Genomic DNA, 15,366 nt, shown 5'->3' on the forward strand with positions numbered 1-15,366 from the left:
GCCGTGAGATCATGGCCTGAGCCGAACTCAGATTTTTAACCAACTGAGCCACCCAGGTGCCCCTGATTCCGTATTTTAAAATTTCACTTGTCCTTTCATCAGTTGATGGGCATTTAGGCTCTTTCCATAATTTGGCTACAGTTGAAAGTGCTGCTATAAACATTGGGGTACATGTGCCTGCAATGAGAAAGAATGAAATCATGCCATTTGTAGCAATATGGATGGAACTGGAGGGTGTTATGCTAAGTGAAATAAGTCAGTCAGAGGAAGACAGATACCATATGTTTTCACTCATCTGTGGATCTTGAGAAACTTAACAGTAGACCAGGGGAGAAGGGGAAGGGGGAAAAAAAGTTACAGAGAGGGAAGGGAAGGAGGCAAACCATAAGAGACTCTTAAATACAGAGAACAAACTGAGGGTGGATGAGGCCTGGGGGAGAGAGGAACGTGGGTGATGGGCATTGAGGAGGGCACCTGTTGGGATGAGCACTGGGTGTTGTATGTAAGCCAATTTGACAATAAATTATATTAAAGAAAAATTTCACTTGTACCTAACTTTTCTAATCAAACATCGATTATATGAAGTGACTAATCCACATGCCACATAACTGGTTCACCAAAAAATAAAATGAAAAAAAGAAAAAGGAGTCTTCTTTACAGAAGAATGAGAACTGTTTATGAAAAAGAAATAATAGCATTTAAAAACTCACCATTTTGAACAGCTTCTAACATAACTTATTCAGGAAAGGATCTTCAAGGGGTACTAAAACCACTAGGTAAAAAAGAATGGAAACAGGATGTTCCCAAGGTGCCAAAATATCACTCCACAGATTTCTAATTGCAAAAGAAAATAGCGTATCTTAACACTGGAGAGTCCAGAAATACTCAAAATCTATCTTTAAAATGGAAAGTTCTGAGTGTTGCTTTTTTTTTTTTTAGTATCATTACAACAAAAATTCTGGAAGTGGTTTAAAATATATATACCTTTAAAATGGAAAGTTCTGAAAGTTATCAAAATGTGTCTTTATAATGGAGAGTTTGGAAAAATACCAAATTTAGTATTACTAAGAGTGGAACAAGCTCATCCTATGTACCACTTGATATGATGCAATATGATGTAATGTTTACCCTAAATTTCATCAAGTTACTAGACCACACTCTCCAATAGAAATATAATGCAAGCCACATACGCAATTTTACATTTCTTAGTAGCCATGTTTTTAAAAAAGTAAAAACAAAAAATATGAAATTAATTTCAATGAATTTTTAAGTTTATTTATTTAGAGAGAGACAGCACGAGCAGGGGAGGGGCAGAAAGAGGGAGACAGAATCCCAAATAGGTTCCATGCTGTCAGGGCAGAGCCCGACCTGGAGCTTGATCTCACCAACTGCAAGATCATGACCTGAGCTGAAACCCAGAGTCGGACGCTTAACTGACTGAGCCACCCAGGCGTCCCTTAATGTATTTTTAACACAATATACCCAAAGCATTGTCTCAGCACATAATTGATATCAAAGGAAATTATTACAGAGACATTTTATATTCTCTTTGTCATACTAAGTCTGTGAAATGGAAAGTATGTTCTACACTTTTAGAGCACACCTCAGTTCAGACCAGCAACCTTCCAAGTACTCTAGACACACGTGGTTAGTAGCTCAACTACTGCACAGGACAGCTCTAAACAGGACCCAGGATAAGGAGAATGAGGGACAGAAGAACAAATGCCACCTGCTCCTCCAAAGTGAAAATGCAGTACATTCCTTAAGCCCTTAGGAGCAAGGATCACGTCCTAGCCTGTTGTTTTTTTTTTTGTTTTTTTTTTGTTTTGGAAGTTAGAGAAGGGGTTCCCACCTTATAACCAATCGAGCTGTAAGCCTAATAGTGGGCAATTAGAAAACTTAATTGATGCTGCAAGTCTTAGGTGGCCTCTGAGTCTTTTTTTTTCCTTTTTTTAATTTATTTTGAGAGGAGAGAACAGGGGAAGGGGAGAGAGAGAGGGGAGAGCTGGGAGAGAAACAATCCCAAGCAGCCTCCATGTTGACACGGGCTCGATCTCAGAACCGTGAGATCATGGCCTGAGCCAAAATCAAGAGTTGGACATTTAACTGAGCCACCCAGGCACCCCTGATGTGAAGTTATGTCCAAATACATCAAGGAGAGAAAACAATGTGACGAAGTATCAGCTAACAATGAGACCCTACCAGAGCCAGGCACATAGATGTCTCCTAAATAATCATTACAACAACTAAATGAATGAATTTTTCACGGTGAAAAGAGATGGACAAAACGACCACAAACTAGAGAAGACACTTATCACCTCATCCACACATCAAAAAGTGGCAGTAATTCTCCAGACAAATCAGCTTCAAATTTCATCCTGGAATCTGAAAATCTTTATAATACGGCCCAGTTTACTCACCTGTTTCCAGTTTTCTTCTCATTCCTCTCAGATAAAGATTCCACTCCTGGCATTACCTCCAAGCCCTTATCTACACTTAGTTCTAAAAGTTAGGAATATGGCCCTGCTCTGCTTCAACTGTTACTCCAATCTTAAACATTATGTTCTGCCTCATCTCTGGAGTCTTACTGGACTCTGGTCCATATAAACTTCTCTCCACTCTTCCCTGATAGCCCTGACAACACGAGCTCTGGTCAAATACATTCCTGTTTTGCACGCATGTGTTCTTTGTTTAGTAAGTGCGTTGCAGGGCACCTGGGTGGCTCAGTCAGTTCAGCGTCTAACTTCAGCTCAGGTCATGATCTCGGGGTCTGTGGGTTTGAGCCTCACGTCGGGCTCTGTGCTGACAGCTCGGAGCCTGGAGCCTGCTTTGGATTCTGTGTCTCCCGCTCTCTGCCCCTCCTCTGCTCTCTCTTGGTCTCTCTCTCAAAAATAAACAAACATTAAAAAAACAAACAAACAAAATAAGTGTGTTGCAATATGGAAGCCAGGGCCCCAGTTGAGCTCTGCCACTGGTGCAAAGATCTTCAGCAGGTCACTTTTCATCCCTGTTGCTTCATGGGGACTCTGCCTATTCCCTCAGCACAGCAGCTACATGCCCCTGCCTCAGAGCCTTTATACCTGCTGTAACTTCTGCCTAAAATGCCTTTTTGCCCGGATTATAGGCTAACAAAACTATATATGCATTTACCCTTGGACTTACAAGCTCACTTCTAGAAATTTACTCTTAAACAGACATTTTTTTAAGTTCACTTATTTATTTTGAGAGGGGGGAGGGCAGAGAGAGAGGGAGAAAGAGAATCGCAAGCAGGCTCTGTGCTGTCAAAATAGAGCCCAACATGGGGCAAGTTCTCATGAACCTTAAGATCATGACCTGAGCCAAAATCAAGAGTCAGAGGCTAGCAAGCCACCCAGGCGCCCCTAGAAAGCTACTCTTAAGATATCCCTCCATAAGGGTGGCTGGCTCAGTTGGTGAAGTGTGCAACTCTTGATCTCGGGGTTGAGTTTGAGCCTCACGTTGGGTGAAGAGATTACTTAAAAATAATCTTAAAAAAAAAATAGACCTCCACAAATATAAAACTATGTATTCTCAAAGTTACTCACTATATAATTCTATACAAAGTCTATAAAATAGCAAAAGCTTAGAAACAATCTAAACACCCAACCATAGATTAGTTGAATAAATTGTGGTACACCTTTACAATAGTATGACACAAGGGCAGGGGGAGACAGAGGCGGGGAGAGAGGAAAGGGAGGAGGAGAAGGAAAGAAAAAGATCGCTATGAACTGAAGTGAAAAACTATCCAAGCTATGTTAACTTAAAAATGCAAGGTGTAAAATACTTATATATAACATGCTGCTTTTGCATGAGAAAAGAGAAAATAAAGTACATATATGGAGAGGACACACTGGTGGCTGCCGGAGGGAAAAGGATTGGGGGGTGGGCAAAGTGAATGGAGGGGAGTGGGAGGTGCAGGCTTCCAGTTATGGAATGAATGCATTATGGGAATGAAAGGCACAGCATAGGGAAGACAGTCAGTGGGACTGTAACAGTGTTGTACGGTCAGGGACAGTAGCTACATTTGTGAGCAGAGCCTAACACAAAGACTTGCTGAATCACTCTATTATACACGTAAAACTAGTGTAACATTGTGTGTCAACTCTACCGCAGTTTTTAAAAAGTGCATATAAACACGTGCTTATTTTTGGAAAAAGAAACACAGGAAAGACAATGCAGAAACTAATGAGAATGGTTAGCTGGGAATATGGTTCAACCAGAGTAAAAATTCTCTAAGTGGATCAAGTTTTGACTTTTCGAAACTTCTATTTTACTTACTCAAAAAAACCTGGCCTCTACTTAGTAGATGTGTTGTCAACAGTGGTTATTGGACTGGTAATTCTGAAATGAGTAAATGTATTGAGATTACAGCATATATGAACAGAAAGAGTCCATCAGTACATAGTGATTTGAAAAGAATGATGAAAGAAAAAAATTGAGAGCAAAAGGGAAGACTCTTCTTTACAGAAGAACAATATCTAATAAATGTAAAAGAAATGGCAAAATTAAGTATTCACCTTACTGGGGCGCCTAGGTGGCTCAGTTGGTTAAGCGTCTGACTCTTCATTTCAGCTCAGGTCATGATCTCAAGATCGAGCCCAGCGTCAGGCTCTGCACTGACAGTACACAGCCTGCTTGGGATTCTCTCTCTCTGCCCCTCCCGTTTGTATTCTCTCTCCCTCTCTCTCCTTGTCAAAATAAGTAAACATTAAAAAAAAAAAATCAACTTATTACAACTACCAATGTAATAATAAATGGCAGAAAACATGACCAATGAATGCTACCATTCCATGCAAGTTTGCAGGTAAACAGGATATTCATGTAAGTCTCAAAATATCACCTTACTCATTATAAAAAGGAAAAGGTATCTTTTCAATGGAGAAACCTGAAAACACCACTTTAACCAGTAATGGAAACACACCAATGTATCAATATAGCCATCCTGATGTGATACAATGGGAAATGTCACCCAGGTAGTCGGTCTTGCCAAAAATTTTAAATCTGAATCTAATAATGAGAAAATAGTCAAATCCAGATTGTGAGACAAAGTACTAATAACTGCCACAGTCTTCAAATATGCTAGTCATGAAAGACCAAAGAAGAAAAGCTGAGAAATTTTCTTAGTTTGAAGGAGGTCAAGAGACATGATCACAAAATGTAATGCTTGATCTTTAATTAGATCCTAAGAGTTTTAAAAAAATTATTAGTGAGTTATCAGGAAATTTTATTACTTCATTTTTATTAAGAAAGCTTATTACCTAAAATTATTGCATCACATTAAATTTCTTGAGCAAAATATATGTATGTGTGTGTATATATAGTGATTATACAGGAGACTGTCTTAGTTCTTAGGAGTTACGTGCTAAAGTATCGAAAAGTAAAGTGTCATGGTGTGTGCAACTTAGCGTCAAATGGTTCAGAATTTTTTAAAAGTATATTCTAAATGCAAAATGGTATCCTGGGTTGGATCCTATAATAGCAAAATGCTATCAGTCGAAAAACTGCTGAAATCCAAATAAAGCCTATAATGTAGTTAATAGTAAAATACCAATGCTAATTATTCACCTCTGACAACAGAACCAAAGTTATTATATGAGATGTCTGTTAACATGAGAAGAAACTGATTGAAGCATGTACAGGAACACTCTGTTTAATAGATGTAACTTTTCTGTAAATCTAAAAGTATCCCAAAATAAAAGCTTTATATAAAAATGCATATTTAGGGGCGCCTGGGTGGCTCAGTCGTTTAAGCATCTGACTTCGGCTCAGGTCATGATCTCACAGTCTGTGAGTTCAAGCCCCACGTCAGGCTCTGTGCTGACAGCTCAGAGCCTGGAGCCTGCTTCAGATTCTGTGTCTCCCTCTCTGTGACCCTCCCCCATTCATGCTCTGTCTCTGTCTCAAAAATAAATAAACATTTAAAAAAAAAATTTTTTTAATAAAAAATAAATAAATAAAAATGCATATTTAGAGGAGCACCTGGGTGGCTCAGTCGGTTAAGCATCCAGCTGCTGATCTTCCCTCGGGTCGTGGTCTCATGTCTCATGAGTTCTAGCCCTGCACTGGGCTCAGTGCTGACAGAGTGGAGCCTGCTTGGGATTCTATTTCTATCTCTTTGCCCTTCCCCTGCTCATGCTCTGTCTCTCTCAAAATAAATAAATAAACTTTAAAAACTGCATATGTAGAGAGAGAGAAAGCAAAGGTGGCAAAATGTTAGCAACTAGTAAATCTAGGTAACAGGTATATGGCTGCTTGTTGGTCAATCTTTCCACTTTTCTGTACATTTAAAATTTGTCAAAATAAAATGTTAAAATAAAATAAAGCTACAGAAGGTTAAAAGGATGGAGAAAGATATTCCACTGGAACACTAACCAAAAGGGAACTGATGTTATTATGATAATATCATAGCCTTTAGGCAAAAAACTTCTAAAAACAGAGGAACACTTCCTAAAAGTTTGGGGTGCTTGGGTGGCTCAGCTGGTTAAGCGTGTGACTCTTGGTTTTGGTGCAGGTCATGATTTCACAGGGGTCTGTGCTGGCAGCTGTCTCTTCACTCTCTGCCCCTCCCCCACTTGTACACGCGCTCTCTCGCGCTCTCTCTCCCTCTCTCTCAAAAAAAATAAACATTTAAAAAAGGAAAAAGGCCAATTTACCAGGAAGATAACAATTTAAATTGATACACACCTAATGACACAGCATCAAAATATATGAAACGAAAACTATGTGAACTGTAAGGAGGAAAATGTAAATCCATGATCTTGGTAGATTTTAGTACCCTTCTCAAAACCAAAGCATGAAAACTGTAGGATACACATTTGAACAGTTCAGTCTGCAACTATGACCTGAAGGACATATACAGAACTCTATAACTGCAGAATAGACACTGTTTTCACGTTCACATAGAACATGTATAGAAACGATTGTATACTGAATGGGACGCAAGCTTGTCTTTACGCGAGAAGGCACTAGGTAGGCTTTTGAAGTGCCAGCGTTGTGCTGTTCTTTGAGTGGTGATTATATAGGTTTTTGCTCTATTGGCAGACCGGTTTGCTATTGCTAATATTTTTGTGAATTTAACTTTTACTGTTTTTAATATTTTGTGTGTATATGAAATATTTCTTATCGTTATTCAGTTTTTGTGTCTGGGCATATTTCACAACTTAAAAAGAATTAAAATCCTTTAGGAAGGTATCAATTTCCTATCAACGCCATTAGCCCAAAGCAACCTGTTTTTCCTTTGGCATTTCAACTAATTGCTGTTCCTTCGGTGGAGCACCAGGTGAAGCAATGGGCTTATGCTTAAAGGCTTCCTTGTACGAAACTTAGATATCTTTAAACACAAGAAGCATGTTCAGCCCAGCAAGATGCTCATTCTAAGAGAGACCAAGGAAATGAACTTGCAGGAACAGAGGATCCATGAATCCCAACTCACACTTAATCCAAGGCAACACAAGTTCACAGGCTCATTTTATAAAATAGGCATAATCATGCACAATATTAAAATTATTTTCCTTCCTCATTTGCTTTTTGATTTTTTGCCAAGCACATATAGTTTAATTTGCCTATAAGTTAAGTTAAACTTAACTTAGCTTTAAGTTAAGTGAGTTTGTATTTAGGCACCAGGAAAGATTACTTGAGGAATAATTTCTCGGGGAATAATCAAGGTTGTGCAGATTGAGAGCAGCAAAAGAATCTAAAGGAGGACAAACAACACGATGGTGGCCTCACAGAAACCAATACTAAGGACATGATTATAGCTGAGAGTAATCTTAAGCCAATATATCCTGGGGCTTTTTTAAAATTAATTATTAATAAGTAACACCTACTGAAGGCTTACCATTCGCCAGGTACTATGCTATATACAGGATTTTCTAAGATTGTTTCATCTAAATATCTCACAATAAGACTAGAAAGTAGACACATTATTACTTCCATTTTACAGATGAGGAAACTGAGGCTGAGTAACTGGACAAGATCCCCAAGAAGCAAATGGAAAAACTGGAAAACTAACCTGGTTTATCTAGCTTGACAGTATGTAAGCTTACCTGCCAGGCTATGCTGCCAGGCTTCAGCAGATAAATAATGACTTACACTTGATCTCTGAGGGATCTTTCAGTTCTAACACTCTATGACTTACTTCAATGACTCTATGACACAGCATTCATTTTGGCCCAGTGATGTCAAAATGTTGCAAAATAAAGAAGTTCAGTAAAATCTCTTGACATATCCTGAAGATTAGAATTCAGGTTTCTTAGGGTTATCAGAATTGGTCTCTGCACAAATTGAGCCCTTCAAGAAATGGAAATGTTTTTCTCCAATGTCATTCAATACCTAATATTTTTTCCTCATATGACAAGGAACGGCACAGACAATAATATGAAAAGACATTCCAGCGAGAGTAAAGGAATAAATCTGCAATACAGTGGGCATGATCTTTAAACACAATTGGACTCGAGACAAATTTGATAAATGAAGATTTCTGGGGGGAAAATCCTTCTTAAAATGCCTAAATTTCGGGGCACCTGCATGGCTCAGTCAGTTAAACGTCTGACTCTTGATATCAGCTCAGGTGTTGATCTCAAGGTTGTGAGGTCAAGCCCCACATTGGTTTCTGTGCTGGGCGTGGAGCCTACTTAAAAAAAAATATATTAAAATACCTAAATTTAGTGTAGATGGTTACATAAACTGCTTCTGAACCATTGATATTAGCCTTGAAAAAAATATTATTGGTGGTTAATCGAATATATTAAAGTTAAAAAAAATCCTTATAAATACAAGACCTATTTATTCTTTATACAAAATACTTAGTGATCATAATTAAGTCAAAATATTCTCATGTGTTTTTTTTAAATCATCATGAGTTCTGTTTTTTTTTAAAACAGTAAAACAAGCTAATTCACTTTTTTCTTTACCGCTAACTCCATAATGGATATAATATGAAAAGTTGCTAGATAAAGTACCCTTCATGAAAGAAACATACTGACACTTTTGTGTTAATCTGAAAGACTAGAAGTTTCTGGGGGCACCTGGGTGGTTCAGCTGGTTAAGTGTCTGACTCTTGGTCTCAGCGCAGGTCATGAGCTCACAGTTGGTGAGTCACACCAGGCTTTGCACTGAAAGTGTGGAGCCTGCTTGGGATTCTCTCTCTCCCTCTCTCGGCCCCTTTCCCAGTTGCTCTCTGTCTCTGTCTCTGTCTCTCAAAATAAATAAATAAACTTAAAAAAGGAAGCTTCTAGGAAATAGCAGTAATTTGTTAAAAGACCAAAAAATAAAAAAATAAAAAATAAAAAATGATACAAACTACTTCTCTCAGAAGTCCCAAGGAGGAAAAAAATAATTTATTAGGTCTAGGAACCCAAGATGACTTGGTGTAATTATGAATACATGCAGAATTTGATCATTAGAAATGAAGTCTATCAAGGTTCAGTCTTAGGTTCTCATAGCCAATCTGTAGACACAGAATAGTCATATCTCCAGAAACCAGGATATATCTCCAATTTGCATGAGTTTAATGAACCAAATAAACAATTGTATCACCAATATCTGCCCCTAGCCCATTTTCAGTGAGATGAATTTTCTTGCTCATGAGGTCCACGTGGAAAACAGCATGCTCAGAAATGGGGGTCTTCCCAGTGTGCTCTTTTCCCAGGACAGGAACTCGCCGAGGCCCCAAGAGTGGATCATCAAATCTCATCAGCTTCACTTTAGAAAGGTCTACAGCAAAAAAAAAAAAAAAAAAAAAAAGATCAATTTGAGCATTTAATTACAGTCACTGACTCAAACCCATGCCTAAACCTGACAATTCATGTTTTAAACACATTGGTTGTTTACCTAAAAGATATTTGTATGAGATTATTAAATAAGACTCCATCTCAGAAAGCCAAGCTAAATCTAACACATCTCCATCCTGTCAGCTTCTACTCAGATCAAAGATTCAGAGATACAGAGATTCTACATAACACATCTCGAATTACAAACCAAGAGGAAGGATGGAGTATATTTTTGAGCACTATCCTATATGGTTTCTCAAATCAATTTTTATATGCTTCAATTAACCATTTTTCAAAATATCAATCAGTCCAAAACTTATTTCTCTTTCTTGTCTTGCTCCTGGGATACATTAAAACTGCAAGCGTTGTAGCTTTTTTGGAAAGATACTTTTAGAGGAAGAATTACCACTCTAAGAAATAGCATTACCAGTTTCTTGTTTTGCTCAAAGGATGAAAAGTGTTTGTATTACCAAGCTGATGAGAGACAAGGAGAGATGGGGAAGGACAGGGGAAAGGGCACAGCTCTCAGAAGTTTGAGCTTCTGGATGAGCTCCAGCCCTACCCTGCTTGCGATTTTCCTGATCTGCTCTTATGCAAGCTGATAAGATGGCTCCTGGCAAAGAACGCACTTGTCCCTCGAACAAATTTATGATCCAAAAATCCTGCCAACAACTGAGCCTGAAAAAAAATTTATTTCAGCAATTCTGAGATGTCCCAACATCAAATGCTTTTATTTTATATAGTGGGAAAACATCACAAATGACTACAAATGCTGATTGTGCGTTTATATCTCATTCTAAGTGTAGCATGGCTAGTTATACTTAACCCGATCAACAGAAATAGAAGATATTTTCTGATTTACTTCCTACCCCTCTCTAAAGCAGATTGCTAGGTGGTCTGAGAGCTACACTTTCTCATGTTGCTTTGAGAGTATGAAGCTTAGCATGAGAGGGATAAGAGATAAAAGCAGACATTAATGCAGCTGGTGGCTATGCCAGGAGTACAAGTTATCCAGGCATTATGTTTTCTTTGGGAGACAAAGACTGAAAGGCGGCAAGTTTAGCATAGGGAGAGTGAAGCTTACAGAACAATTACCTCAGACTACCACGAAGGCAAACCCTGCCTGCAAGTCCTATTTGGGGGAGAGAGTACAATTTATCTTAACAGCTATTACAATTCAACATGCACATTGATACTAAATATTTTGCTACAGATGTGGTGAGAAGTTCTACCAGCAGGTTTTATGCATGAGGCATAAAATACATGAAATACTGTAGGTCTGCACCCCCACCTCTCGCTCTCACTTTTTCCCTCTCCCCTGCCCTTCACTATCCTCCTCCTCCTCCTCCTCCTCCCTCCTCCTCCTCCTCCTCCTCCCTCCTCCTCCTCCTCCCTCCTCCTCCTCCTCCTCCTCCTCCTCCCTCCTCCTCTCTCCTCCTCCTCCTTCTCTCTCTCTCCCTTCCTCTCTGAAACAGACCTCCCTTATCATTCCAAGCAATTCTGAATCAAACTATTTCAAAGAAACCTTAATACTCAATCCGGCATCTAAGTGACAAAACATTATTTTCTTTGATGTTTCACCATGCAGCTCATTACTGCCAATAATTCTTGGAGCGGTTTTACTATCTTTTCTTATCCCAGACTTCTCTCGTCATTGCAAATGTAGAAATTTAAGTCTGCAACTACACAAGAATTAAGGCACTTAGAGAAAAGATGAGAGTGATTGAAAGTCCCTAGGGACTGATAATGTGAAATGGAGCCTTTCACCTCCATGGTATCAGTTCATATGGGGCATGGGCTGGGAGTGATTTAAAGTCATTATCCTCAAATAGTTGCTCAGTGGCCTTTGTGGACAGAAATGATGGTTTTACTCCAGTTCTTCCTGGACCTAGATTATAATCACCCTCAATGCAATTGGCACTAATTGGACAACTTACTGGCTATGCAGCAAACAGAGTGAGAAATACGTAATTGAATTTCACTCCCTTCCCATCTCATACACTCAATATACTCAGCTCCTTTGGGTATCAAAGCATCCTGAGGGCTCCTGGAAAAGTCTCAAGGTTAGAGCTCTTCTGCAGATACTTGAAGGAATATCCATTTCTAACTCCACCCTAACGTTTCTATCCATTTTCGAAAATTCACAGCAGCTACAAACATCAAACTTAAAGTACTTTATGATAATATTATTCACAGCCAGTATGACAAAGGATATAAGAATCATGCCAGAGGCCCAGCGAGAAGAAGCAAGATATAGAAAACACGTTTCAGCACAATGCTGAAGAAACTAGTCAGCCCTGTATCTGAGCATATTTTAAAGGGAGGCAATTTTAACATTACAAAACACAATGTTCAATAGAGGAATACATCCTCTCACACAGTACAACTTCAGAGTAATCCTATCACATGGGTCCCCACAGCTATTTTCTTTAAATGCCATCATATTATTCTTCAAAGATAAGAGTTATGCCTTTCCCCAAATCTTCTCGTGACTGAATATATGCAACACAAAACAGCCAAATGGAAGGCCACAGGAAGGCTCCCAAGACGTTACCATTGCACAGTTTTCAAGTTCTGCATTTTGTGGCCCGTGAGTTCTACGGATGGCACTGCCTGGTTTACTGAGGGAATGTGATAAATGTCTGTAACAACATGAACGATCCCTGACATTTTGCTAAGGGAAATAAACCACCTCTTCACACCGTTGTAGGATCCCACTTCTACAAGGTACCTAGAATGGTGGAATGCAAAGAGACAGGACAGCAGTGGTTACCAAGAAGTAGAGAGAGGTAGAACGGGGAGTTCCTGTTTAACAGGTATAAGGTGTCAGTGTGGATGATGGAAAAGTTCTGGAGATGAACAGTGTGACGGTTGCACAACAATGTAAGTAAACTTGATGCCACTGAAATGTACGTTCAAAAAGCACAAAAACAGCCAATTTTATGTTATGGATATTTCACCACAATTTTTTTAAATGTTTACAAATGAAAACTCCCTAGCCCTAACACACTGCCGCTATACAGGCAGACATTAGTGTTTCCCTCCTGCTGGCATGCCCTTTCCCCTCGCCCTCTTGGATGTAACCTGCAAGGTCCCATCTAAACAGTGTTTTCTCTGTAAATTCATCCCTGATCACCAGAGCTGGAAATAATCTCACTGTTTTCTGTGCTATAAACTTTATCTACACCTCCCTTATGGTATGCAGCAGTTTGTCCTTAGGTTATGATCATGTATGTGAATAACTTCGCACCCTGCTCCTTCACTAGACACAGCCGCCTAACAAGCAGCACTCTGTGGGCTCCCCAAAGCCCCAGGTACACACACACGAGCCGCCACATGTATACTGCATACACTCTACTCATAGTCTCTCAAGAAATGTCCACAGAAGATGAATAAATGACCTCCAAAGAACAAAAAATACGTGTAGGATGAATTCCAAAGAGCTATTTTAAGTCTTCTATGTTAATGTGATATGGCTGACCTGAATATCGTTCCATAAATTAGGTCATTGTCTTAGATTTCGAAATCTTTTCAGAAAATTTCTATACTGATAGAATGTAACCCAATCAACTCTTGATTGCCATCAAGAAGAGAGAGTGAGAATGCAAAATAGGGAATCTGGAGATTAATTTGTCTTTATAATTTAGAAGAAAAATAATGGAAAGACACACTAACTCCCTTCACACTGCTCCCCCTTAAACGTGGCTGAGTGATAGAAAAAGAATATATAATATAATATATATAATATATTAACATATTATATATAATATATATATAATATAATATATATAATATAATTATATATTATATTTTTAAATTTTTTATTATTTATTATATATTATATATATTATTTATTATATATTATTTATTATATATATTATATTAAATCTAATCATAGAAGATCTAGACTTAATCTTGGTAAGAAATTAAGATTAATTACATATTTTAACTGGAAGCATATTGTTTAGAAGAAAGAATACAAGCTATGGAGTCAAACAGACCTGAGTTTGGATTCCAACTCGAGGATATACTACCTTAATGAAACTGCAAGTTATTTAGCCTTTTGGAACTCTATCTCATCATCTGCAAAAAGGGAATAATAATACCCTCTACATTCTACGGCAGTAAAAGGATTAAATGGCTAATACATGGAATATGCTCAATAAGTTTCACTCTGTTTCTCTTCCTTCCCCAGGAACAGACCTAGTAAGCAGGTTAATTTGAAATATTACGTGTATGTACACCTTCTGTCTGAAAACATTTAAGAGAAGGAAATTGCTTGCTACAATTCTAAAGCTAGGCAGAGTCTTGAAAAACTATCTAATCCAACTGTCCTCTTTTTACTAAAAAAGAGGTCAGTTTAGAGTTTAAGTGACATGGCCAAGTCACCAAGCTGCATAGCCACAACATCCCAAAGAGAATAGAGGCTTCCTGATTTTGAGCCCAATACTCTTTGCATAACATGCCACTGCTGTCCCTCAGCAGACCAGATGCTCCTTTCTCCCCTCTGCTTAGAACTCATCATGTCCAGGGGCGCCTGGGTGGCTCAGTCTGTCAAGTGCCCAACTTCAGCTCAGGTCATGATCTCGCAATTCGTGGGCTCGAGCCCGGTGTCAGGCTCTGTGCTGACAGCTCAGAGCCTGGAGCCTGCTTCAGATTCTGTGTCTCCCTCTCTCTCTGCCCCTCCCCCACTCATGCTCCGTCTCTCTCTTTCTTTCTCAAAAATAAATAAACATTAAAAAACCTTTAAAAAAAAAAAAAAACTCATGTCTGCAAACTACTGCCAAATGTGCATTTCAGGAAAACCATTTACCTTTGATTCCTCGGTCCATTTTCATTAAACGCCTGATTATGGAATCGCGGTTATCTCCTTGCCTGATTTCAATTTTGGTTGAGAAGTGGCCATTGGATGGCTGGGGGTTTACTAAGGAAACTGACACACCAGGCTAGGAAAATAAAGAGAAAATGATTGTTTTACAAAATCAAACTCGAATACTGCTGAGGGAGGGAAAATCTCTATAAAAGTATTAATGCTCAATGAAAAATTTAATTCTGGTAGTCTAATATCAAGACCAAGCGATACTCAAATATGAAATAAAAGATGTACAAAAGCTCATGCTTACAACCAAATGCCTAGATGAAAATGACTGACTATATATATCAATACTGATGATGGAGAACAACAATAATTATATTTTCTCTTCTTTTAACTCCCATCATTTACTGAATTTCTACTATGTACCAGGTACTGTACTAAGCATTTTATAGACATGATTCCTATAAGCTGAAAGGTAGTTCTTTAAAACCTCTTTTCACAGATAAGAGCTGAGCACCAGAAACATTAACAAGGTTACAGAGCTAGTAAGAAGCAGAGCCGGGATTAAACCCCATCATATACCATACTATTTCCTACATTATATAAGCTATATAGCCAAAGACTTTGCTCATTATTTTAAGTGGAAAAAGTCAACTGAGTCTTAGGAAAAACTTAAAGACATAGTAGCTTAAGGGAACGCTTGAAAGTAGCTTGACAGAAACATATTTGTAAAGGGAACTCTATTTCATGTACCTATCCAAT

At 38.5% G+C, this 15,366-nt stretch overlaps 1 protein-coding gene across 2 annotated transcripts in view; it reads right to left on the bottom strand.

Moving 5' to 3' along the window:
• Positions 1-9,337: 9,337 nt before the first annotated feature.
• The window catches only part of LARS1 (leucyl-tRNA synthetase 1), a 77,483-nt gene continuing 71,454 nt past the window's right edge, over positions 9,338-15,366 (bottom strand). Inside the window, exons 31-32 of one of the 2 annotated variants that reach the window (XM_049648528.1) lie at positions 14,602-14,734; positions 9,338-9,732 (exon numbers count right to left, since the gene is read on the bottom strand). In XM_049648528.1, the coding sequence (XP_049504485.1) occupies positions 9,527-9,732; positions 14,602-14,734 (339 nt within the window). In that variant the 3' untranslated portion in view covers positions 9,338-9,526. The remainder of the gene's footprint in view (positions 9,733-14,601; positions 14,735-15,366) is intronic. The other variant, XM_049648529.1, reaches the window with a different exon arrangement.

The sequence above is a fragment of the Panthera uncia genome (genome assembly GCF_023721935.1).
Source record: "Panthera uncia isolate 11264 chromosome A1 unlocalized genomic scaffold, Puncia_PCG_1.0 HiC_scaffold_17, whole genome shotgun sequence".
In the NCBI taxonomy this organism is placed as follows: Eukaryota; Metazoa; Chordata; class Mammalia; order Carnivora; family Felidae; genus Panthera; species Panthera uncia.